Source organism: Calonectris borealis, chromosome 4 (assembly GCF_964195595.1).
Source record: "Calonectris borealis chromosome 4, bCalBor7.hap1.2, whole genome shotgun sequence".
NCBI lineage: Eukaryota > Metazoa > Chordata > Aves > Procellariiformes > Procellariidae > Calonectris > Calonectris borealis.
Window position 1 is genome coordinate 67,641,291 of NC_134315.1, and position 26,160 is coordinate 67,667,450.

The 26,160-nt window shown below is 35.8% G+C and overlaps 1 protein-coding gene across 2 annotated transcripts in view; it reads left to right on the forward strand.

Moving 5' to 3' along the window:
• Window positions 1-26,160, forward strand: part of LRBA (LPS responsive beige-like anchor protein) — a 420,317-nt gene that overhangs the window by 319,315 nt on the left and 74,842 nt on the right. For both annotated transcript variants that reach the window (XM_075149993.1, XM_075149994.1), the window contains one exon: window positions 2,397-2,549. In XM_075149993.1, coding sequence (XP_075006094.1) covers window positions 2,397-2,549 — 153 coding nt within the window. The remainder of the gene's footprint in view (window positions 1-2,396; window positions 2,550-26,160) is intronic.

The window sequence follows — 26,160 nt, forward strand, 5'->3', positions numbered from 1 at the left end:
AGTTAATGATAATTTTTAAGTTTCCAGGCAGCATATTGTTTCTGTGTAATCTAATGAAAACAATGTGTGTTCTAGAAAGCCAAATGTTTTCTGATCTTGAAAGAAACTAATGAATAGCTGTACAGATATATATATTTAAAAAATAAAAACATCAGTAACATATGTAATGAGCTTATGTTTTAAGTATTCAGAATCATGGTATGGTTTCATATTTGTGGTGCATGCTGCTATTGAATTAATAGTCCAGTGTCTCTGCTTTTTCTTTGTTAGTTTCTGTCTGTGATGATAAAAACTACAGAAACTTCAGTGTTAGAGTACTTTCTTTTCTACAAACGTTTATCCTTGCTACGTTCTTGTTCTTTCACTTACCCAATTAAATAGTTTCAAATCCCTTTTTATCAAGTACTTGTCAAGCATTTGGTACAGAAGCATGTTTTTACCCTGCCTAGTTAATTAAGGTGACTGTAAACAAAAAGATGTACAATTCAAAGCCAAGCAGTGTTTCACACAAGGATGGAGGTGATAATAGCTTAATTCCTGCTTGATCTTTCCTGTCTTTGCCCTGGCTACTTCGGATTGACCTTGTCCACAATCTGATGACCTCCCTATTGCACTCAGCCATTTGGAAAGCTGCTCATGCCATAGCTGGCCCTGAGGGGCTATCTGGGAGACCACTGATCCATTGACCCATGTCAAGACTGGGTTTCAGATCTGATCTACTGAGCTTCTGACATAGCTGCGTACTACACCCACTGTAGACAAAGCCAGTGGGGCAGTCTGATTTTTTTTCTGCTTCTTAAGTGGCATGCAGTTTGCACTTGCTATATGGAAGACCAATTTTACACCATTCATTTGCTATGAAATACACTTCCTGAAGCAATTACATGTATTGATCCTTTCTTTACAAAGGAAGTAAATTCTCTAATTTAGTGGCTCAATTTTTCTAAATCCATCAAATTGCCACGTTTATTTGGTGTATTTAAGTCTCAACATCAAGTTCCACAAAAAAAAAGCACCTTTAAAATATATTAAGGGCAGAAATATATATGTTATGTCTTAATAGGCTTTTTCTATTAAGTGTAATGCCAGGACTTTGCAAACATTTATCGAAGTGTGTAAATAAGGTTCTAATCAGATTGACTTAGATATGTTTGTGTGTATCCTAGTGCATATTTTACAAAAGAAACGGTAACTTACAAAGTTGCCTGTCTGTTTGCAAAACAGGGAAACACTACACTTATCCAGGAGAAAATCCTTATGGTTTTGAGCTTAATTTTGCTTCCTGGTATGTTGTGTTCAATTCTGCACTAGAATGTACCATTTTCTGCCTAAAAATTTTTTTTGTTTAGCCATTAGTATTACTTTGGTTTTCTCATAAGACTTGGAAATTACAATTCCTTTGCTGTACGTGCTTGCATTTTTTCCTCAACCATGTTTAGCGTAGCAGGCTCTGCCTGCAGAAGTACCAGGGCGGGCCAGCCATGGAGGTGTAAAACACCGTGTTCCAGTCCTGTTCAGCGCAGGCCTATAGAGCACACTTGTTTTAAGAGGTGATGAACCTGACAGGAATTTAGCGCATACACAGACCTTGTAAACATGTGAAATTCCTTCCTTTTTTTCTTGTGTGTGTGTGTGTATGTGAAATTATGCATGATTATCCCCTGTAATTATAGACTGGACAAATAATTGAGTTAACAACCTTTCCATGAAAGAAAAATATTGACTTGATTCAGCTTTAGCTGTGTGGGTTTTTTTCTGAACATGTGGTATAACTCCAGGTGTTCTAGAATTTACAAAAAAAATTATTTCTGGGCCTTGAATGATCTTAGATAATAGCCTAAACATTAGGTTCTTAGACCCTTTATGTCAGAGAGAATAAGAATATAACTGGGTTTTACACCTTTGTAATTAATATATGTGGAGCTACTTTCACCCAAACTATAGACTGCCATTTGTGCATTAGCACTTTAAAATGTGGATTGTATTAAAATGTGAAAGAAGCAGTTTTCCCCAGCTTCTTAACATCCTTGGTTGTCTGTTGCTTTCCATTAAATAATGTTTGTACCATGTGATGTTCATTACTTTAGTTTTATAATTTTCTCTGTGCATAATATGCAATCAAAACCAGCGACCTGGCTTTTTTGTTTTACAGCCTGTTGTGTCTTAGTTCTTTGTCATGTTAAAAGCATGATAAGGATTTATCATATCTAAAGGTTTAAATTTTAGAAAGTATGAAAGAGGGGATTTCCCCCTTCTTGGGGAGGAGGGGGATGTCTGCAGGAGGATTTTCTATATTCTCTTTGCCTAATGCCATTCTAATAATTATTGTTTTAACATGACAAAGTGTATCCTCTGACAGAATTTATAACATGGCATTGTTTTTCATTTATCTACAGGAATTGATTCCTGAATTCTATTACCTCCCAGAGATATTTGTCAACAGCAACAATTACAATCTGGGAGTGATGGATGATGGAACAGTTGTGTCTGATGTTGAACTTCCACCATGGGCCAAAACCCCAGAAGAATTTGTTCGCATAAACAGACTGGTAAGATGGCTATCTTCTATTGTCTGTCAAGTAACATTTGTCTTACAAGATTCTTCTGCAATAGTTTGGATCTTTGCTTGCAATATGTAACTATTTATAATTTACATAGTCCTATGGCTGAAATAATCTGAAGAAATGTTAGATTTACAAGTTTAGGAAGAAAAAAGGCATGTAGTATTGCTCATTCTTTAGAATTGCTCAAAAAAGTTTGAGTGTGGTTTAAATACACAGGAGATCTTATCGCATTTGTATGTCAGCTCTTGTGGTCCTAAAGAGCTAATAAAATCATCACTTTACAAAAGACTTGGAAAAGCTTGTTTAATCGTAGAAATATTTGTCACTCTGATTACCTAAATGTAATTTTAGGGTTTTTTAATTTTAGTATCCATTTAACTCCAAAGATCAGTGAACACCTCAGGAAAGAAGGTTGCATTTTAAATCTTCTGCCACCTCTTCCGTTTCTTCCATTAAATTGATATTTTACAGAGTGGTTTTTACAAGAAAATAAAACTGAATTCTCCTTTGCCTGCTTCATTCCCCAAACCTGTATTACTCTTTTCTTCCCCGTTTTGGAAAATCCTGTTGTTAGCACTGCTTGTCTTCACTGTGCCCTCCAGGCAGTGTAATGAATTACAGAATAGCTGTTACAGAATCATTGTTGGTGTTTCAGCACATTCTCAAAGCTATTACATTAGGCTCTTCTCAAAATGAAAGAATTCTGCATCAGTGGCACTCTAAAATAAGTAAGAGAAGCTTTTTTTTAATGAATCTTGAAAAATGAGGCTGCAGTTTTCATGTGGTAGTCAGCTAACTGGGAAATACTGAATTAAGGCATGGAAACTCTCAAGAACTTTTCAGATACCAGGCTTAGACTTGATAACGTCCTGATATTCCTAAGATAGAAAATGGGAATTGAAAAAGTTCTGCTGTTGGCAGAACATCAGACCTCATTCATAAAATTGCAGAACAGTCACATCAGAAGAAATCTGTCATTTATAAGTTATCAGAATGCTTTACACTGCGCTTTTACTGGTGACATGATACTGTGTCTTCAGAAATGTTATTTGGCCTAGATTTCTGCAGGCAGTTGTGATAATAATCACAAATTATGTTAGGTGAATTTAGTGTTTTGCTTCATATACAAGTATTTGCAAATTTTATTTAAACGAGGTATGAAATACACTAACATTTAGCAGGACTACTGGGCAAACCATATTCAAACGCAACTTTTGATCTTGCAGTTGTGCTGATAGGTTATGGAGGTAGCCTGACACCTTTCTGAGCTTGGCGTGCGTTGGTGATTCAGGAAAACCTGAGAAATGAAAAGCTGTGTTCTTAAGCAGACTTGTCAAAGGCAGCCTGTGGCCTTGGTCTCTCATGACTGTGGTATTTTAGCTTTTGCATAAAATATAGTTCTCATTCTATTAATTACGTATCTGGCTTTCCCCACTGTGAAGTTATTCTCCATCTCCTGCTTCCTCCTCTTCTAAGATTTTAGCTCTTAATTTTCTTTTCCTCATTTTTAGCCTTGGTGCCAGGTTTTTCTCACCCTCACCTCTCTGTACGCTCTGACCTACCCTTCCCTCATCCTTCCATCATTTCCCAAAGCCTTTGCTACATGTCTGCCTTTCTTGCAGCTCTCTTTGATATCTCTCCCTTGTGCTATATTCTCAGGATGAAGTGCTTCATCAGCAGGAAGCAGCTGCTTTTCGATTATTACTGTTAAACTCTTGGGCACAAAATGTAAAATCCTTTTAAAGTCTTCTCTTAGAGAGTAATGATCTCATTCCATATTCCAAATGTATTTTTTTCTTTTTATGTACCATCTACAATAAGCGCATCTTTATTTTCTTAAATCCTGAAAAAAAGCAGTTCAGAACACTTCAGAATGAGGGAAGTGCTTGTTACATATCCAAAACTTTCATTTCAAGAAAAAGTAATCTGAAAACAGCAGTATGTTAACTTTTGTATATTTGAATGATGAAGATTAAAATTACTTTGTCATTGCCTTAATTTCACTCAGCATTTCTTATGAAACTGAAATATCATATTTATTATCTAAATATAATTAATGTTTCCTTCTCATATACTTTTTTCCCCAAGTAATTTTTCATTAGCGATTGTGACTTTTGAAACTATTTTAATCAAAAAGACTTTGCTAGTAATCTGCTTGGCTTCGTAACTTCTGCTGTGAAAGTACCACTTGCAGTACCACTTGTCAAATGGCGTATTGAAAGAATGTGCAAAAGTTGCCATGAATTAGAGTTTTTCAAAACAAAGACCTTTTACAGGAACATGCGATTTTCAAGTATTGCATAATTGGGCAGAACAGAAATTTTTTTAAGGCTTAAGTTAATTACAAAAGTAAGAAATAAATTTCCAAGTGACGGTATATTAAAGTGTGTCAGACATCATCCCTTTTGGTGACGCTGTAGGTCCCTGATGCTGTTGCTATAATTCAGATGTCAAGTTTTGGTCAGTCTGGTATCATTAAATTTAAACCTCTCTGCCAATGAATTGGCGTTAACTGCTTCTGTGTGACATAGTTAACCTTACCATGGTGGTGGTGGCCCTGTTAGTGCTGGTATGGTTGATGCCCTCTGTAATCTGCCCTTTTTGCAATGGAATAAAACTGAGACAATTACATGCAGATATTAAATTGCTTTTTCTTGTTAATACTTAGTGGATTGGATACTATGAGCATAAAATCAGCATCGTTTTATTTTTGAGTAGAATAGGTGTGTTTAGGAAGAATGCTTAAAGCTTGGTTCCTCACAAATACTATCAAAAAAGCTTGCTACAATGTGGCATGGGCTGATTCATTCAGTTAATATTTCCTTACTGCTTCCTGGTTCAGACAAAATAGCGATTATAGTATTTTAAGTGCTCATTCTGTAAGCTATCACACATAGATATTTTTTCCCTTTGCATTTCAGTTTACCTCTTTAAGTCCGCAGATCTTATACAATGATTTGAGCTCATGAAATGCATACTACTTTGATCTGTGACCTTTTTGTGGTGCTAATCGGGTTCCTGATATCATTATACCTTGCTCATTAATCATATTTCCTGCAGCCCGTCAGCCAGCCAGACAGCCCAAGCCCCTGTTTGCAGCCTTGTGTTGGCAGGTTTCTGCTTTTCCAGATTATTACAGTGTGATACTTTGGCTTCTCATAACCAGACCCACATCAAGCTGTGTGCTACAATTAAAGTCAGATGGTCCTCAGGTTGAACAGGGATATACTGTTGCAGCTGTCTGTCTTTCTGGAACAGACCAGCACGGGGAACAGATGATATGTAGGACACTGCATAATAACAGCTTGTACAGTACTGGGTCAATAGCGGGGTTCAGAACATTAATTGACAGGCTGATAGCTGATTTAAAACTGATTCCCAACCTATTTTTAATTCTATAAAGTATGTATTTTAATTGAAATAGATCGTTGCGTGTCTTCTGTGTTTGCTTTGAGAGAAAAAGCAGAATGGTGTATAATTAAAACTGGGTTTTGATTGATGGAATGTCATGATGAGCTAAATGATAGCATCAGGATGTCATTCTAAGCAATACAAAGAAGTGTAAAATGCATGTATTGCTTCTGCATGTAGTTGGTACTTTGTATTAGTTTGTGATAGCACAATATTTTATAATAGCACAAATCAGTGTTGGGGGGGGAGAATATTTTTCTCTGAGAAAGTCTACAGTTTGATGGAAAAGTGACTGAGCTTTTACCATTCTGAAACCTTATTATATACCTCTAAAGCTCTGTGTTATATTTAGTGCCATAGAATAACTGCTAAGATATAAGATATCTGAAACTATTTTTCAGTTTACACAGATGCACTTGACAATAATTGCATTGTTGTATAATTCCATCATTTTATATATATATGTAATAATAATTATAGTATTAGCTTAATAAAAGTAAAAAAACCACAAACTTTTAAATAAGATAAAAATTATAATTCCTCCCCTCAACAAAACAGAAAAATCCCAAACGCAACATACTATTGCATCCTTACTTTATTATTTCAAAGTGAGTTATGATATCCTTAGGGCATTACTATGCAAGCAAAGGGGAGAATGCTAACTTGATCTGATATCTAATAAAAAGAAAATACCTAACAATTTTTTTGTTCTCCCATGCTTCTGAGAGACCTATAGGACAAAGAAATGGGAAGTAAACTGAGAAGGGAAGAGTATAAAAAGATAGCTATTCAGATGTTGTTTGGATACAGAAATCTTAAACAAAAACTGTAGCGGTAGTTGATACATCATTTTTCAGACACTGAAATAGACATATCCTTTTAAACTTAGATTTTTCTGGGGTCTTTTGTTGGCTTCAGAGTCTTAGTTATGTTAGCTGCCCTCCTTTAGAAGAGTTTTCTGTTTTAGAAATTTAAATTCACTTGTTGGAGTTAGTGATAATTACCCCATTAAAGCTGATAGAAATTTTAAATGCCCTTCTTATCATGCACGACAAAGTAGACATTCACAAAGACCAGGTGCAACCTAAGGAAAAGTCCCATACTTCCCACTGATAGTTAGGAATAGCTAAAAATCCCAGTAAGGCAGTTCTGTTTGTTCTAAACAGTAAAGTGGTCTATTTTGTCCTGTCATTGAAGGTGGATGTCTGAATAGGTAAGAATTAATTTAGAGCTATTAATCAACTGATAATAACTAAATTTCACACAGCTTTGATGAGCCTCAGCTTTTTGAGAATTAGATTGCTTCAGTGATAATAAAGTTGTTGAGGTCTGTCAAGACAGGTTTCCACAATATATCTCAATTTAAGTATTTTAGTGCTTTATTGCAGAGTTAGTCCTTTCGTGATTAGTGGTTTATCCATGTGATTCAATGCTGGGGAAAATGCAAGACAAATTAGAAAAGTGATGAGATTACTGTGCTGGATTGAAAGTTTTGAAATCCAATTTTCAAATAATTGAAAACATAGTGATTGGAAGCTAGGACGCTTTGTGAAACAAATGAAATACTTAAATACATAAAGGTACTATAAACAAAATTTATCCTGGCATGGTAAGTAAAATGGAGAGGAAGGGTAGGCCAGCCATTCACCCTAATACAAATTTTAGTGGAGCAAAATGAATCAGTATTAAGAACCACCGGTTGATAAGAAAGGTCTACAATGAGAATTATCGTTATTGGTCGATATGTTGCATTACTTTTTAGCACAGGCTACTGCACCTTAGACCAGAAAACACTGAAAAAGCAACATTTCCTGCCAACTAACACACCAACAATACTCAGAACTGCAGTTTTTGTGAGTCTTCACTCTCTCCTATCCATGGAAAGTGAACAGATGGAAAAAACCAAAAGTTGGTTTCAAGAACATTATGCTACTTTCAATCTATTAAAACTATTGCTATTAGTCAAATAAAGATATTGAAGCAGCAGTTAAGGCAGTGCCTGTAACTTGGAATGTACTGGATTTTTTGTATTATCTTGGAAAAACCTCTCCATGGTATTTTTCCTGATTCCACAGCTGTGTATTTACAAAGGTGTTACAGCAAGCGCTGTAGAAAATCATGTGGATACGAACTGTATGAATTAAGGCTCACAAGTGCAGATGACTAGTAATAGATTGCTGGATTATTAGTCATATATATTGCTGGTAGTAGCTTACTCATTAAATATGTTAAGAACATTAGAGAGCAGGAAAAAGGCTAAAATGAAAACTGGGTTAACTAGCAATATCAGAGTTTTTATTTGTGCAGCACCTACTTTGAAATTCTAGTTTAAGCAGGATTGGATGTAGTCTTAAAAAGATAGAATGCAGATTGGTCTGTATACACTGCGTGATGAAGATGCTTCTGGCAATCCGAGCTGATCTGAAATGTTTACAGAATTTGAGTGTAGAATAGAGGAGAAGGAAAATCATAGCACTGTGAACTCTTCACTCAAATCAGGCTTTGCTAAATGGTTCTGTTGGCATGTTAGGTATCTGTTCATCTAGAAGAGAGGTGATGGATCATGGTGAAAAAAGGAGAAGAGTTTTGATACCAGTTCTTTCAAAGTCTTTACTTCATGAAATACATATGTGATTGAAGTGTTACTTCCATTTGTATTTCTGATGTTTGGTGATTTCTTGTGGCTTTTCTTTGGAAATTATAATCTATATACAATATAAAATTTATACAATATCCTCTGAGAGGAGGATATCTATTAACTCTACAAGCATTTTAATTTTTAGAAGAAAATCACTTTCATAAATCTATAATAGAAAAAGTAGGTTGGAAAGTAATCTGTAACTTTGCTTTTCCTGGCAAAACTTGTATTTCTATGCCACATGTGTGTGAATGCATTTAAAATAGGTATATGTTTAAACATAATTATTGACAATGCATCGTAAAACACTATGCTGCATTCATTTAATGTTGCTTTCAAGCTGTGACTATGGGAAAAGGTTTGTGCAGGAGGTAAGGTTCCTTGTATCAGGCAAAATAAACATTTCCATTCATAGAAGTCTCAGAAACTTAACAGTCTAATCCAGAAAGTTGTCAGGAATATTATTCTTCAGCAAAGTTGGGTGTGAAAGGTCCAGCCTTCTGGCATATTGGACTTCATGTTTGAAAGTTTGATATTGTTTAACACCTAATTTTTTTCCTCATCTATGAAAACAAGGCAGTCCTGGGAAGCACAGGGGCTGCACCATGTAGGTACTTAACAGGCAGAGGAGCACAGAAAGTCTCTTAAACAGCTGAAGAAATGTAGGATGGTGTGTAAATTTAAGCAGCAGGATTCCTTCTTTCCTCAAAAAGTGCTTCCATGACTGCAGTGTGCAATTCTAGTGATTGGTTTTCCCTTTCAATTTGTCCATGTAGAATACCAACATTGGCCTAAACTTGTTTGTTTTGCACCTGAGCTAAGTGGTGTATTGCTATAATTGTGTTACTGTACCACTTACACTCATTTCCTACCAACTCAGCCACGTGTAACAGTTCCATCTGTGTTTGTCACTGCAGGATTTTTTGCACTGTTAGAATTCCTTCCCTAAAAGCTAGAACTTTCGTTGTCTTTCACACAGAAATACTTGTGTACAGGCTAGAGTCAAGAAATACTGGATAATTGTAAGCAGTCTTTTGATTTAGTTATATCATGTACAGATCTGATTATTAGTATAGAAAGGGAGGGGAATCAGACCCTCATTACATATTTTTAAGCACCTTCTTCAGATCTCATATGAAGATAGGTCTAGAATAACATTAGTAATGCCAGCATAACTGCATTTAGGTGAAATCAGTGCAAGTGAAAACCTAATCTCTGGGTATTCTAGAGGGAGATTAAAAGGGTAATTCAATATAAGACATTTTTGAAAAGTAGCGAAGAAATATTTCTAAAGGAATGTGATATATGGCCTATTAGAAAAGATTCTGAAAATCTGGGAATAGACAAAAGTAGACTAATTTTTCTGTGTGTACAGTTGACTCTCTGTGTATAAGAATAACTTATTTTTATTGAAGTGCCATCTAAGAAATATGGCCAGAAATTCACATTTATTTAAATCAAATTCTGTTGAAATATTGGTTTTACTAATTTTCAGGTAAGAATTTTTGTTGATTTAATTTGTAAAGGAGACTACTATACAAAAAAAGTCAAATATATTCAAGAATATGAGGGAGGTAATGAAAAGTGAAGTCGAGCCATGCTTTTGAATAGAACTTGTCTTAAGAATGCTGAAAGCATTCATTTTTGGCTTCATAATACATGAAAATATGCTAATATTGGAAAATGGGGTTTGGATAATATATATGAGGGAATACATTGGAGAGGTGCGTCTGTAGGACAAAGTTGATATATAGTAAAAAGCAAAAATGTGATGATGTAAAGAAACTTTTCTTTGCCTTTTCAATGAAAACAGTAACTTAGATAGTGTTTCATCATTTGTTAGCCAAAGGCATTGATCTCATTTATATCCAATCCAGATATGTAAATAGGAAGGGAAAGCAGAGTTTGTCAAATCTATTCTTTCCATAATAATACCTTCATTACATGTTGTTTGCGATTCCTACTCTCTCTTTACGCGCATACAAGTTACTTTATTGAAATTACAACTAAACTCTGGACTTCAAGGCTGTAAGCAGATTAAAATAAAAAAGTCCACACATGCTTGCATTTAAATAATTTCTGAAAGCGTGATAGATGCCAGTCTTCCTGAATAAAGAAAGTTTAATGGAATCACGGAATGTGACTTCCTGGGCAGTCTGTCTGTCTTTGCTATTGTGGAAAAAAAGATTAAAGAAGCTGGGATCAAAATTTGCCAATCTTCATAATTAAAAAAATTCAAGGTATTAAATAATTCTAGCATAATTCTCTCATATTTAGAAAAAAACCATATCACATTCTAAAAATAGTTTAAATTAGTTGCTAATCAATATGACACTACACAGTTATCTGTAATGCCTCTTAGTGAAGTCTGAGACTAAACAAGGTGAGCAAGAGAAAAACTAAAAAGTAAAGCACAAATATTTTAAATGAGAGCAAAATGAAACAAAAAAGATGTTAAGTAGTAAAAAAAGCCAGAATGGATGTAGAAGAGTCAAAAGGGAACAAAGCCTAAACTAAACCTATGAACATTCAGGAGAGTGATGAGAGATGCAGATTTTCTAATAGGGTAAGAGAATTTATCATAGCCAAGATAAACAGTAAAACATGGAGGAGAGTGATATGCAGTTGGGAAAGATTATAAAAAGCCAAATGATAACGCAGTTTGAGCATATGCGGTTTAAAAAAAAAAAAAAAAAAAAAAAAGGAAAACGAAGGTAGGTAAATTTGCTTTTGTCCAAAAAAGTTGATTGGAAGCAATCTAGACAAATTTGCTTTCAGCTCTTTTGTTGTTTGATATTGTAGAACTGGTGTTTGAAAGCGAGTCCATGGAGGACATTAAAGTTATTACTGTGTGAAATGAAGTGGGAAACAATTGTGCTGGAGCCATCGCCCCATTTAACAGGTGTTCACTAAATCTGTCTGTCTTCTGTTTGTCTGTTCTCCGAGTCCTGTGCCTGGGCACTCCCTGTAAATGATGTTCTGAGGGATACTGTTGAAAATGTATTAAGAATTTTGATTAACATGGAAAAATTGCATCACAAGCTCAGTATAGGTAAGGGAGGAAAAAAGTTTGAAAGCGATTGCAGTTTCTTACTCAATTTACTAAGAGCTACAGTATGTGATTGGAAGTTGCTTTGCAAAGAAATATTGCAACTTGTTCCTCCTGTAAGGTGAACTAATGACGGTCAGGACTTCCATGCAACAGAATATACTAGTAAGAGACCTGGTAGGATGTGGTGGTGTTGATTTGCTTCAGTATTGTCTAAAGTTTATTTTTAGATCATATGTGAAAATACGCTGCTAAATTTGAATTTGATGGGTAGTTTGTTCTAAATAAAGTATTTGTAATATAGTCAGAATGTAGAGAATTTTCCATCCTAAGTGTTGGAAAAGAAAGTGAGATTTTGATAACATTTGCATACATGGAGCTGTGGAGAAATAAACTGAGAATTTGTGGTCTTCAGCTGAAGTAGGGGAGGGGTTGAGAAAGCATGGCCATCTGTGCCCTACATGGAAGGATACAAAAAAAGTCAGCTGAGGCTTTGCTTTCAGTGCTTTTCCCTGGCAAGACTCCACTTTCTGAAAGCCTGGGATGAGGAACAGTAATGTTGCTAAAACCATCTGGGGCACAGAGAAAGCTTATGACCATGATATGGAGGTAGGAAAAACTCTCGTATGAGGAAAGAGTTTCTTCTTCCTAGAAGAGAGCAGAGTAAGAAAGAGCATAATAAAAGCATACAATATAATGAATAGTACTGAGAAGATGCATCAGGAAATGACATTCTCTGTTTCATAACATAAGGATGTAAAGGTTGTTCATCAAATGAAAAATTAAAATTTGCTACAAGGTAATATTTTTTCAAAGAGTATGTAATTAGACTCAGGAACATTAAGAGTAACAACAGGAACCAGAAAGGGGCTGTGGATGCTTATACAAATAAAAAGGTATCTAGTTTGTTAGGCAGTACAATACATGTAATATGAAATACAAGATCTTACATTCAGTGGTTAAGAAGCTCTTAAGGAATATATGAGAGTTTCATGAGGGAAACAATACCTCACCTCTTCTTGCTCTAATAAATAGAATTATCTTTTTCTTGGCTGTATCAAATTAATGATGCTTTAGTCCTGTACAACAGATTTTCTACCTTTATGGAAAGGAAAATCTGAAGACATAGTTCCAAAACATAGGGGATTTGCAGGAATGTAGCTAAGGTAAGCGTCCCATCTCTTCTTCCTATCCCTCACCACATTTCCCCATCTGTGTCTTTCTTCAGGAACAAATGTTTGTGAGGCTGTACTTTAAACTAGATCACTGAAATAATATGAAAAAGCCTTTTTTCTAAGCGAGGTTATTATTTTAGTGACCTGATTTACAATATTGCTCTACCGGTGGTGGCGTTGGCACAAATAATGGCAGAGTTAGCTGCAATGCAGTGCAAGTACAAACATTTCATAGTGGAAACTTCTTAAACTATTTTCTCTGTCAAAGTTGGTATCATTAAACCACAATCAGCAGTGTGGACTTGTAGAGCTAGACAAGCTCTAGTTAGCTGTGTTTCTGATATTAGTTTAACTATAGCAGCACAGCGCTCTGCAGGGAGTATCATACTGCTGCTTGAGGAAGCGTGGTGTCAGGCTTGTGATGATTATGCGCTTTTGCAAAAGCAGTGGGTGGAAACTGATGGAAAAGGTTGCTGCACCCTAGCCCATCTGCTCAGCATCAGCCTCCTGCTAGATGTTCCCTCACATCTGCCAGTTGTTACCCTTTAATTGGAAGTTCAGGTGTAGCCCTTTTGGTTTAAGGAGAGGCCAAACTATAGCCCATCAGTCAAGTAGGAGAATGTATTTAGCAAAACAAATGCAGGCTTTTGACAATCAAGGTCATACTCACCTGAGTAATAAATGTACTGGGCAGTCAGTTCCTTTGGTCAGATGGTTGGTCCACCCTTAAATAATCAAGGACTGTGAATTCCTTTTCCAGTTTCTCTTTTTGAAGTAATTCAAGCAAACGCAAATCTCTTGGGTTTTACTCTCAATCTTTATTAGTTAAAAGGGTGCACATGCTAGCTGCAAGGTACTTTAAGAACTTGCTTGCTGATCTATTGAACTGCATTAGTAAAATTTGTAAGGTATATAGTCAACTACAGAACCAAATCCAATAAAAAAACAGTTTTAATTGCCTTATTTCCTTCTCTAATAGCTACAAATAGCGTATACTCTGCAATTTAAACTAATGTAATTGTTCTGCTTTTGAAGCATGAAAGTTCCCTCTGCAGTAGAGGACCGTTAGTAAAAACACCAGAACTAGAATTTCTCATGCTTGTGTTCACCTGACCCTTTCCAGATTAGTTTAACTAGTTAAAAATTTTTTTAGCTGACTAGCTTGGTTCAGTTTGACTGCAATATGTTAGGGAGTCCTCATTTGCTAGTGTCTGTAGCAGATCTGAGGCATAGTAGCTTTCGGCAGAGGGGAGCTTTAACAAGCAACAGAGGGCAGGTATGTCTTCCATTAATGTCGCTGGTTTGTAGGAGGATATTGGACGGTAAGTCTATAGAAAGATAAGGTTTAGGTAACTCAAAGAAGGCTCTAGAACCAAGCTAGCCTGACTTATTTCATTTTGGAAGTAATTTTCTTTTCTCCATCTTAAATACTAAAGTTTCAAAATGAATCTCCAACATACTAATTATGTGAAACCTATGTATCGCTCAGCATTTGTTTTTTCTTTTCATTCTGAACTTTTATTTCCTCTTTGGATTTTATTTAGGTAGACTAGTATTGTTAATAAAAAGCAACAGCTTGTAAAGATAGATTAAAGATTAATAACAGCAAAAATATAATTGACATTCAAATAGCTCGTAAGCAGACGAAGTTCTGCATAGATGAAGTGACACAATATGTATTCTTGTGAGGTTCTTTGTGTTTGTCCTTGTCCAAATGGGTAGGATTTCTCTAAGCCGCAGTTTAAGAAGAAGTTTTGGATCTGATCCAAGTTAATTGTTAGTGAGAGTTGAACTGGGCTCATAAAAACATGAAAGGTTCAGCAGCATGCAAGTAGTTTAGAGGAAGTTGATTAAAAATATTAGGAAACTCAAGTGGTTTTAGTTTTGCAATGTGTAGAATGAAAGTAATGTTGGACGTTTCATTTATAATGTCTTTATTTTTAATGAATAAAAAATACAACTTTCTTCATTGTTTAAAGGAAAAAAACCCCAACAAACCAAAACTTGTGTAATTGTTTTGGGGATGTTCCAAACAGTATACCTAGAATAAAATAGTGCAAAGTATCCTGTTTCTAAAAATCTCTGAAAAAAATATTACAAGTGTATAGCAGAAGAGTCCTTAAGGGCAGTGAAGCCTCCTAATTGTTACTGACATTATCTCTTGCCATCTGCTTTCTGAGGCAGAAGAACTTTGTAATGAGGATTAGGAATGGAAGATGGTGAGAGCATGCTTCAAGAGTTGCTGGAGTGTTCTCTGCTTTCACAATAAATCACAGAATAACTTTTTAAATAATAGGTTTTTAATATATTTTGCCTAAACTAATATAAACAAACTGAGAATTAAATTTTGCTGCATATTCTGATAGGGCTATTTTATTTATAGTCAGTTAATTTATGAAACCTTTAAGTTACTAAAAGCACATGAATTAGCCGTACTGTAGTGGACTTGGATGTCTGCACTGTCAATATCCTCCCTTCAGACTGATGCAAGCACATCATGCAGGCACACCCTTGGGCTGTGTATACACCAGAATTAAGCTATGATTAAAATCCATTCCAAAGCTGCATACAAACATAGCTCACATCCATAGCTTTTTTAAGCCTAGTTTTACTGCTAGTGTGGACAGATCTGAGCTATTCTCAGATTTTTAGCAGATTGTGTTCCTCTCTGGCTTTACACGTGTTTATTGAACTCTGTCCCAGTTGTAGTTTGCCCTGTATGCATTAGTGGTTTAGAATAAGTTTAGAAGAGAGCAATATTCAGATTAATTCTTTCGGGTTTGGATGTTTCTCTCCCAAATATAGTGAGAAGTTCCTATTTTATTGTTGTAACCACAGGTGACCACTTAATGGAAAATTTTGCTTTGCATTGAGATTCCTCCCATGGGACATGTCATTTAACCTGGTTATGACCCACTTACAGGCCCTTGTACCCAAGGTGTAAGTAGTGTGCTGACTTGTGTTGTTTTAGCTACCAGTTTGATATTGTGGCTATGTAGAAGACTGGGCTGTGCACTAGAAATGAGTAAATTCCATGTACTCGGGTCAATTTTATTTCTGGCTAGATCAACACAGTCATGTTAGCTCAATTTTATATCCGATACTACTATAAATCCTGCTGATTTTGATTTGATTTACACTCCTTTCTGCTGCAGCATATATAAACATTATCCTCAATTTGGTTGAGCTGGTGATGGGCAGGCATGCTAGAGGATCAGATAAAACTGCCTGGCAAGCTGGGTCTCACCGTGGTCTGCCAGATGGCCATCTCTGTTATATGTCAGTTTTCTCACTTCCCTAACAAGAGTAAGTCCCAATGCAGGAGGAAGGTAAGGAATGTATTCCATTGGTATTCCCTGAAGTGAGCCATGGGGTTTCCTAGAGATGGATGCTTCTTTCTTAATCATACATCTTTGACTGAAAGATTCCCCTTTTTCCTGCTCCTTATATCATGAGGTTTAGGATGTTATGAGAAGCGAGAGAGTAAGTAAGCAAAAAAACCAACTAAAGTAGTCTCCAGAATTTATGTTTGCCAGGCGCCAGTTATGAACTGCAATGAAATACTATATATAGGGGTTTTCTAGTCCAAAGATTGCTTTCTGCAAAGAGGCTAGAGAAGGTGGTGGCACATGAATAGTGAAAGAGGAGCTTAATGACAGAAAGCTGTGATACAGGCAGAGAAGCAGAGAATTTCACAAGAAACTAATGAGAAACTCTGAGGAATCAATAGAATGGCCAGATCTGTTCAGTTCTTCTGGGGCTTTTTGTGTTACTATCTGTAAATACAAAAATGACAGGGATATGGGAGGGATTAATAAATGAAGACAGCTTTAGTCTCCAGTCGTTACATGGAGATCCCAATTCAGGAACCTAAAATAAAATCTATTTAATACCCTCCTGAAATCTTAGGTTCGTGTATTAGGTATGGAGTTTGTAGTGGGATCTGGTGTCAGCTAGAAGATTAACACAACTCCTTTGGTCTCCACAAAGGACTCATTCCTGAAGTATCTTCTTTTAAAAAATGTGCAATTTTTGTAACAAATAAGTATGGGAAATGTAAATGCTGCTATTAATTTTAACAAGTAAATTTTGGACATAAAACGTGTCATGATGGCATAAAAAGCTGGGATGTTATTCTCAGTAAAAACCTTTATGTAATCTTACTAACAGAATGACTGTTGCAGCCTCTTACGTGTTCTACATGATGTGAAAACACTAAAAGTGATAAACATATAGTCTTACATAGTTTAAAAACTAAAGCCACCCTGCTAAAATGTAGAACTTAATTTGTGGATCCCATGTAGTGTGATTATACTAGTAATACCTTCTGAATGCATTTACTACTAAGATGAATGTAGCCTCTTTTTTCATTGCCCTTTAAAATTCTATTTTGGATTTGAAATGTTAGGATCAGTGAAATTAAAATTCTTATTTTCAGAAGATGGTTGTATTTCTATAATACTTCAATATGAAATCATAGTGGACTTCATTAACAGAAAAGGTGACTGAAAGACATGGCATTTTTAATATGGTGTTTGAGAACAGAACTGCCCCTTTCACTTGTCTGATCACTTCATGCATGTTAGCTTTCTATCTTTCAAGCAGTGGGGTGTAAGCAAATTTCAGGAATTTTTAATGTTCTTGGAGTAGGCTGTACATTTGTGACCCAGGGATTAGTAGATAGAGGGTAATACCTCTTAATTTGGGGTCATGAATGTTTAGCGGTCATGTGCTGACCTTACAGTCATTACATGTCTGAATTCACATCATTCAGTTGTTTGCTTTGGTAGCTGAAGGGCCTTTCCACAAAGCCAGCAATAGGAAAACATTAAGAAAGCGTATTTTGGTAGTGAATTCTTTCAGAACTATGATTCTACACCACCTACTGCTTTGTGTTTTTTAATGAGTTTAGAAATCAACTGCAGATTTCATAGAGACATGTTCATACACTATGTCGTACAACTAAAGTGGTCCTTTTTTCTCTCTTTGTAGGGTTTATGGAATAAGTTCATGGACTTAAAGTACTTGAAAAGCAAAAACGAAACTAAACGTGTATCCCATGGATACATTTCCCTTTAGCTTATGCCTTAACACGTAGCCTCTAACTACATGATCACATGCTGTTATTTTTCTGCTGGCTGTATTCAGTCTACCAGATGAACAGGGGTCATGTAATAAGTTACTCAGTGTTTTTTTTTGCCGTACTGTTACATTTATATAGCTTCAAACCCTATTTATTGCACACTGTTTGAACCCTGTTCTGAAAACAGCATCCTACATGGCCTTTTCTTTAATATTCACTCTGTAGTATCTGAATCGTCCACAAACATTAATAAGTTTGCCTTTACATGACCTTCATGTGATGAGGAAATTGTATTATTTCTATTTTATAAATGCAGAGGAGGCTAAAGATGATGATCTATCATCCCTACTAATTATGGGTGTCTATTTTGAAAGTATTAGGAGGTGACATTTTTCAGAGTATTAAACATTCTGTAAATTCTGAAAGAAAAGCCAAAATTATGTTTTTAATTTGGGTCAGTTCTCATTTGCTTTGCCATTTAACCCAACAAATAGTTGTGTTTGTATAACTGGGTATAAAGAATGAGTGGCTAGAAATAGTGTGATAGGACAGAAACCGCTTGAGTCAATATTGCAGCTGAAACCTCAACAAATCTTACCTTGACCATGAAACATGGTGAAAATAACCACGGAACTAATCACAGTTTGAGAAACCTTTGCATCAAATTAGATACCTCCAAAAATATAGATTGACTAATGAGTACTTGTAAAAAGGTTGGTATAGTTAACTTAGAATTAGATGGCAGCCCTATAAGCAGGGAAGAAATCCAGCTTTCCGGTAAAAGTTGAGTTTAACACAGAAGTCTCTTCTCTTTTAAATGTCTTGAAAAATAACGTAACCATTCTGTGCAAAAAAAAAAAGAGGAGACATGAAACTCTTTTCTGTTGTTTTATGGGGTCCCAATGTGAAAAAGACTGAGGGGCTCTGATATAGATCTTACCAGTCTTTCTATGATGCAAATAAATGGACTCCGGATTTTCAATATTATTTATTTTTTGTTTACATGAAGATACTGATTTGTTTATCTATGTCCAGTGTGATTATTTGGCATTCCATGAAATTATAGGGAAAGGGAAGATTGCTCTGAAGGCCAATGTGCTAACAAAGTGCATTGCCAAAAAATTGATGAAGATACTCTATTTCTGAAGATTTTAAAGTAATATTTTCTCTTAGATATGACGTTTCCTGTGTCTTGCTCTTAAACTAGGGTGAAGTACTTAATATACTTACTCTTCTTCCGTAATGGGTTAGACATATGGAAGAACGGCTTGGTAGATTTATTTTTTTTCTTACAGAGTATGTGAGGTTGGTTTGTTTTGCTGGAATAAGGTGGGAAAAAATTGGTTACATATTTCCAGAAATTTCAAGAGAGACCAGAAATTCCTTTTAGGTGAGAGTGGGTGGTTGTTTTGTAGTAGTGTGTGTAAAGGATTTTGATTTTTCCAAGAAAAATCTGGAATTTATCACTCAGAATAATTAATGTGCAACAGGGCAAAAGAGGGTACTCTGAGATTTACGCTGTTACGTAAGCTAAAGGGAAATGTAAGTTACGTGTTTTCTTGGATGAAATCTATTTTATTGTGTAGGAGTATTCAGTAGGCTTCTATTAACAGCCACAAACACTGCCAGAACAGAGGAATTGAAAAAAGATAATGAATCTGCCAGACCCTGCCTACAAAGGAGAATGTTCCACCAGGAATCGCATTACCCTGGAATTCCTGATCGTTTCAGACTTTCGGTTTTGTTGGGAAAACTCTTCACCTGCAGCAGTTGAGGGGTCAAAACTGTTGTAAAAATTCCAAGGTCTGTTTCTGCTGCATCAGAAGAGATCTATGGGAGTGACTTTCCAGCATTTTTTTCTCTGGGACCCCATAAAATTTTCCATTGAAGGTACATTTTCCTGTATAGCATATTTAGGCCGACTGACAGTAAGCCAAGACTTTCGTTAATTACCCTTTGTGGTCTCTTAGAAGTACTCCATAGACCAAAGGCATCTGCAAACCACAGGTTGAAAACCCCTGATTTAAGGAAGTGGCAGTAGTTAATTGTTCATGTGTCATTGTTAAAATGAGCATCAATTCAGTCTTGTGATGAACTGTCTTTTTGCTGTGACTAGTGATTATGGTTGTGTAGTGGTATAATTGCTAGTCTAATAGAGGTAACTAAGGTTAACAACAGAGATAAGTAAATATCATAGAATTATTTCCTGCCTTTATCCTGGTGAGATAGCAGATATATTAACAAATCCCAACAAACCTCCAAATTTATTATGCCCTGAAGGAGGGTATTTGAGCTTTACTAATATGGGACAGATTGCATGCCAGATAAGCCCTAGTAAACATAACTTTCAGGTGATAGTTTGTTTTCACAGGATTATCCCATTAAAACTTGTGCAGGGTTTTGGACAGGTAAAGAGCTATAGGAGCTTTTATTAACTGTCATAATTCTAAAGATTTTACTTGTTGATACCGAATGTGGACCTGTATGACATAGTTGCTTTGGTTGGTTGAAAAATAGTGCTGATTGTAAATTGTGAATGAGCCTGTGGTCTGCAAAAATAGCTATAATAAATTGTAAGGTATGTGTTGTGCATGTTCATTTTCTGAACAATTTTTGAGTTTTTTCAGCCCAGAAGTGAGGCCTTTTCCGTTACTGAATAAAAATGAGTTTATCAAATTGGAGAGGAATATGTGGTTACTTCTACGTTTGATGGCTTTACTCCTTTAGCAAATGTTGAGATTGATTAAAAAAAAAAAGCAGAAGAGCAGGTAGATATAAACGACTAGCGGGAACATCCCTAACTTCAGGTTTCATAGTCACATACGTGACACGCTGGCAGCGCCTCCGGGCACAGGCTATATGCCGATTTGTTTGGGGCACGTAAACCTGGACCTTCCAAGCCATCGGAACGGAAGAGAGCGTTGTGCCATCCCCCCTGGTTAGGCAGTCACCGTCCCAGGCACAGAGCCACTAGACAGCTGTGTAGGAAGTTAAACTCAGTTTGATTAGTACAGCACGAGAAATAAATAATCTCGCAGGTGAATATTTACAGCACTTGTGTCGATGCTTGCTGTTACAGAAAGAATAAGTGGCTGTTGCTTCTCTAGGAATGGGGTTCGGGTCCTAGGAAAGCTGCTGAGCACCCAGCCTCTTCGCGGCAGGTATGGCCATTTTTAGTGCTCCTCCAGACATTGCGGAGGATAATCAAAACAGTGGTGGCATGTAATTTACTCAAAGGCATTTCATTATTTAGATGGCTGTGGAATGACCAAATCCAACTGGTATGCAGGTGGTGATCTGGTAGTTTTGAAGCAGATGCAGTTTTATAATGCAGGTTTCAGTTCATATACTGGAATGACTTAAAACAGCTATATTTTTTTCCTCGCAAGCTATAAATGAGTCCTTGGTTTGCAGTTGTATTCAATTATTTTAAACCTATTTACAATGTATTCTATTGTAAAGCTATGACCTTTGATCTCCAGAATGGGTGCATGTCTTTTGTGGGAAGCAGGAAGTCTTGGGGCAAGTGACACTTGCAGTGCAGTTTATTTTACTTAGACTTTGATTCCCCCCCTCCCCCCTGTTTCTAGAACTGAAGACAAATTTCTGTTTCTATTGGATTATAAACAGGTTCTGGATAGCTTCAGCTGCTGCATAGTGCAGTGATATTTTAATTTGCTGGGTAGACATGTTTACTGTGTACTGTGTAGTTTATGAGTGTTACCATAAATGAGGTAATCTTGCATCTTGGTTTCCATGTGTGAAACATTACATGAGCTAATGCAGCTGCACCACTGCTTGCTGGATATTAGTAGACTTTATTTGGACATAAAGTTTATACTGAACTGCTTTAAATATTTGTGCTAAAACTGGTAGTGCTGCTTTTTTAATGTGTTTTATATGACACTGATGGATGCCAAATTTCACAAAGCAATGTAAGAATGTATAGCGGATTTCTCTTTTGTACCCCATTGTTCTCAATAATGGAGATTCCAGAGTGAAATAAAATGAATGACCAAATTTTTAATTTATGTTCAGTTAGTGTTTCAGGGACTGCTTCATATTAAGTATACACAGGAACGGTAGCTTCCTAGCGTACTGTAGCAGTCCTAAAAACATGCACGTTCTCTCCAAAATCTGGATTTGGAATTTGAAGTGACATATGTGGGTTGTGAGAATACAGAGAGAGAAAGTTGATTTTGCTCAGTGTTTGAAGGAATATATAAAGATTTTTCCGTAGTTTAGTTTTACCTACCAAAATCCTTGAATCATTGTGATTTTTAAACGTATGATTTTAGCATCTGTGGCCATATTCTTTCTACTTAATTAAAAATATTGCACATATTCAGTTTATGTAGCTAGTTAGGAAGGTGAAAGCTGTAATACACGGTAAGCTCTAAAATAGGTCAGTGTATTTTGCTAACTTAAGTATTAACACTTGCATGTAATTTCTTGGATTGAACTTAATTTATGTTCTTTTTTGTAAGTCACAATAATGCACATCTGTATAAAGTACATTTAAAAAGACACTAAAAATTATTTTGTATGATTAAGTACTTAAAAGTAAGTACTAAAGAAACAGGTAAATATGTATTTTTATAAGCAACTTTAAAAGGGCCTCCTCCTGCTGACTATGTGTTCTGAAGATCTCCAATGTTATCTCGTACTTTTCTTAAAATAGCATTGGAAATTATTGTTACAACTACTTCTTTTTAAGACACCATCTGTTTCATTATGGAAGTTAATCTTTAAGCACTTACCTGGAAAAAGTTCAACGAGCAGCGGGATTGCTGAAACCTGGTTTCCTACGTACGTGTGTCCTTTGCTTCTTACCCTTCATCCCTTAGCAGTAACTTCAGCCTCTCCCAAAAATTCCGTATGAACTGCAACGGGAGTTCAGTTCATACGCTTTTGGTGGCTGCCAATGAACTGGCCAGTGCGCACGTGCTGCCTCACCAGATACAACCAAATGGATATTAAGGACACGTACTGCCTGGCTTTCCCTTGGTGGGGGTATCTGTTTACCCCTCTTGCCTGTGTCTGACCATGGATTTTCTGAAAAGCTGTACAAATGGAATTATCTTTGAGATTTTTACCCATCTTTCAAATCTGCTTGAAATAAGCCAGAGATTTCTGTGTTACTAAGGGAGGAATGGACAAACAGATGAACTGACAAGGAACTTAGCACATAAGGCTTATTTCCTTAGGGAACAGAGTTAAAAATCAAATCTGAATTCAGTATATTAAGTCCTTATAGTTCCTACATAAGCTGAACTCAGCACACAAGCTTTAAACCAACACATCATTCTCAGGAGTTTTACAACTGGATTTGTACCAGTACTTGAATCTTCCTTTGTTGCGGGTTTTTTTTTGTTTGGTTTTGTTTTGTTTTGTTTCTTAATTTTTTTTTACTTGGATGATGGATATTATGGATATATTTGTGTGTAAATTATACTTTAGTTTCTTCCAGTAATTTTGCTCCTTACGTGTATTAGTCATTATGATGTGTCTAATCAGAGAGATGTGGAGTTATTTTGAAAAGTTAGAAAAAAAATGACTGTATGGCATGGTTTTGATTTTGTTTTGTCGAAGTCCAAAGTTACGAATTTTCTGAAGGGGAAGTCTTTGGGATTCAGGTATTAAAAAAAGAGAGGCTTGCTATATGTATGGAATTAATGAAGTCCTTATACAGAAACAAGTTTTTGAATTCTGACTTTGGTAATATTTCCATTTAATACCCCTGTGTGTGCCGAGATTAACGTAAGGCTTAATGTAAACTTAGTTGCTTGTTTTCATATTTTTATTAATTACGTGCTTTTTACTAGGTGTATTAAACAGTTTGTTTCCCTTGAGTGGTCCAGGAGCTGTAAGGCCTTTGAAAATGTTCGTTAGTATACATCTCACTCAATATAATGTGAACCCCCCACTGTTTTATGTAGAAGGATCTTTAGGTTATATAGTGAAGTTAGTCTACAATCCCTTTTTACTTGTAGTTTCCAGTAAACCCTTTCTTTGAGGTTTTTCCATTTTTAATCTCCAATAAACCAGGCTTTCTCACTTTAAATTTTGACATAGTTTGTGTTTTTCCTTAAGGTGTTGCTCTTGAAATTGTTAGTTTGCAGGAGTCTAAGCTTTTATCATTTATTAGTTTCTAAAGCAATTTTCTAATTCTGTGGATAAAAGGTTGAAAATACGAACTCTGAAGGCTCAAATCTTCCTAGGTAAATAAAAATTACATCATATTTTGAGGTCCAAAATTTTTGATAATGATTTTCAACTCTTAACTCTTGCATAACTGGAAAGAATGAATTGTAGCTTTTGGGGGGTAGCAGTGTAGCCCTTCTCCTTCCTCCTCCTGGTTTCCCTCTGCAAACCTACTGAAGGAATGTCGGTCTCTGTCTTGTCTTCCTCCCTCTTCCCCGCTCCTGAGATCGCAGTTACTGGTCAGACAGGGTTTGTGCCTGACAGAGGATACCATGTGCTGCTGGGTTTCCATGCTCATGCAGCCACCATCGCCTTCTGTTCCTGGTAATTCTGAAAGTTCCTAGTCTTTGGCCCATTTGAAGGCTTTTTGCTGTGTGCTTTCTTATTGCCCACGCAAGTTTTGTGCAGGACTAAATACTAAGCCTGACATTGTAATGTTATCATCTAGTGGCAATGAAATGACTGGAAAACAAACACTGAAACACAAGGCAGCTGATGAAGTTCCTGTCCGTAACTGAGTCACAAGCTTTTAAGGAATCTTTTTTCTACAGGCACCTTTATTTTTCCTTTTGTGCATAGAGTGTGATACTGAATTTCTTACATGTATCCTCTGCTCGGGACCAATAAGATAATTGCAATACTTTAAAAAAAACAAAACAAAAACCACAAATTGATTTCATGAACCTTTTACATTTTAGTATTTCTAGTCTTCCAATGTCCAGGAAAATATTTTATCAACATCTTAACTTTCAGTTTTGGGGCAGACACAGATATAGTTATGTCAAATATGAAACCATACAATTTTAACTGTTATCATATCTTGATAATCATGATTTTCCCCATATATACACTTTCATTTTTACAGGTAAAAAGTTTTTATTATCTTCCTTTCTATCTGTGTGTGTGTGTGTGTGTGTACACACTAAGCTGAACATTTTCTTTGAAAGTTTTTAGTATTGCCAATAATCATGCACGAAAAATTTCATTTCAGCTCATAACACTAGGGCTTTTCATACGTAATTTGAAGGATAAATCAGTAATTATGCATTTAATTGGCTAATAAATCATAGCACATTTCCCTTATTTTCTGTAGTGCTATGCTAAATCTTTATAATGTGGCCTGGTGTATTTTTGTAAAAAAGAAAACTAATGGCTTGTTTAGTGTATGTACAGTGCATGAGTGACATAAATACGTAGAGCGTTTTACGGTGTTTACTATGTTACATGAGAAGTTCCTGTGATTACATGCCTAGGGATTTTATGAATGTACATTTTAAAGGAGGTATTGAAGTTTTAGATTTTACATTGTATCATGTATATATTTAGTATGTAAATAACAAGCGGGGAGCTTGCTTAAGCTAAAACGAATTTACAAAAAACCACACAATAGAACTTTTTGAAATATATGCATTTGTGATTCTGATTGTTATAGTATCAATTCTCAGATTTTTATTATTAATTCTGTTAATTTTCAGAGTGGCTATTTAGTTGTGATTTTTTTTTTAAATTGGTGATCAGGGGATTTATTTAAATGCTTTAAAATTTGAGAAAGGTTTTAGGTAGCAGAATCTCTGCCTGTCATTTCCGTTAACGCTGCAGGTTACGATACTTCAGTATTTCCAGTTTTCATTTCCTTATGAGTTAGGGCGTAGGGTCATTTGATATGTTTGTTCTCATTTAGAGGTTGAAATTTTCCAAAAATATTTCATGAATAAAATAACACCAACATTGCCACAACTAAATGATGAATACAGATCAGGTGAGTTACAAAAGAATGAAATGTAGAAATACATAAACCTTTTTCTAAGTCACTTCTTGCCCGTGGAAAGGCACTGGTCATTTTATTGTTTGCCTGCATGTGAGGAAACTGGAGAGGGTGGTTGTTCCACTAAAAATTGCGATTAACGTAACTGATTTACAAGAATTTAAGGCATGAATTACATTAAATTATACACCTAGCAAATTCTGTCATCTCAGTGGCAAGGCCATTACATAAAGCCACTGAAAGTTTTCCTTGATTACGCTTTCAGGAACAG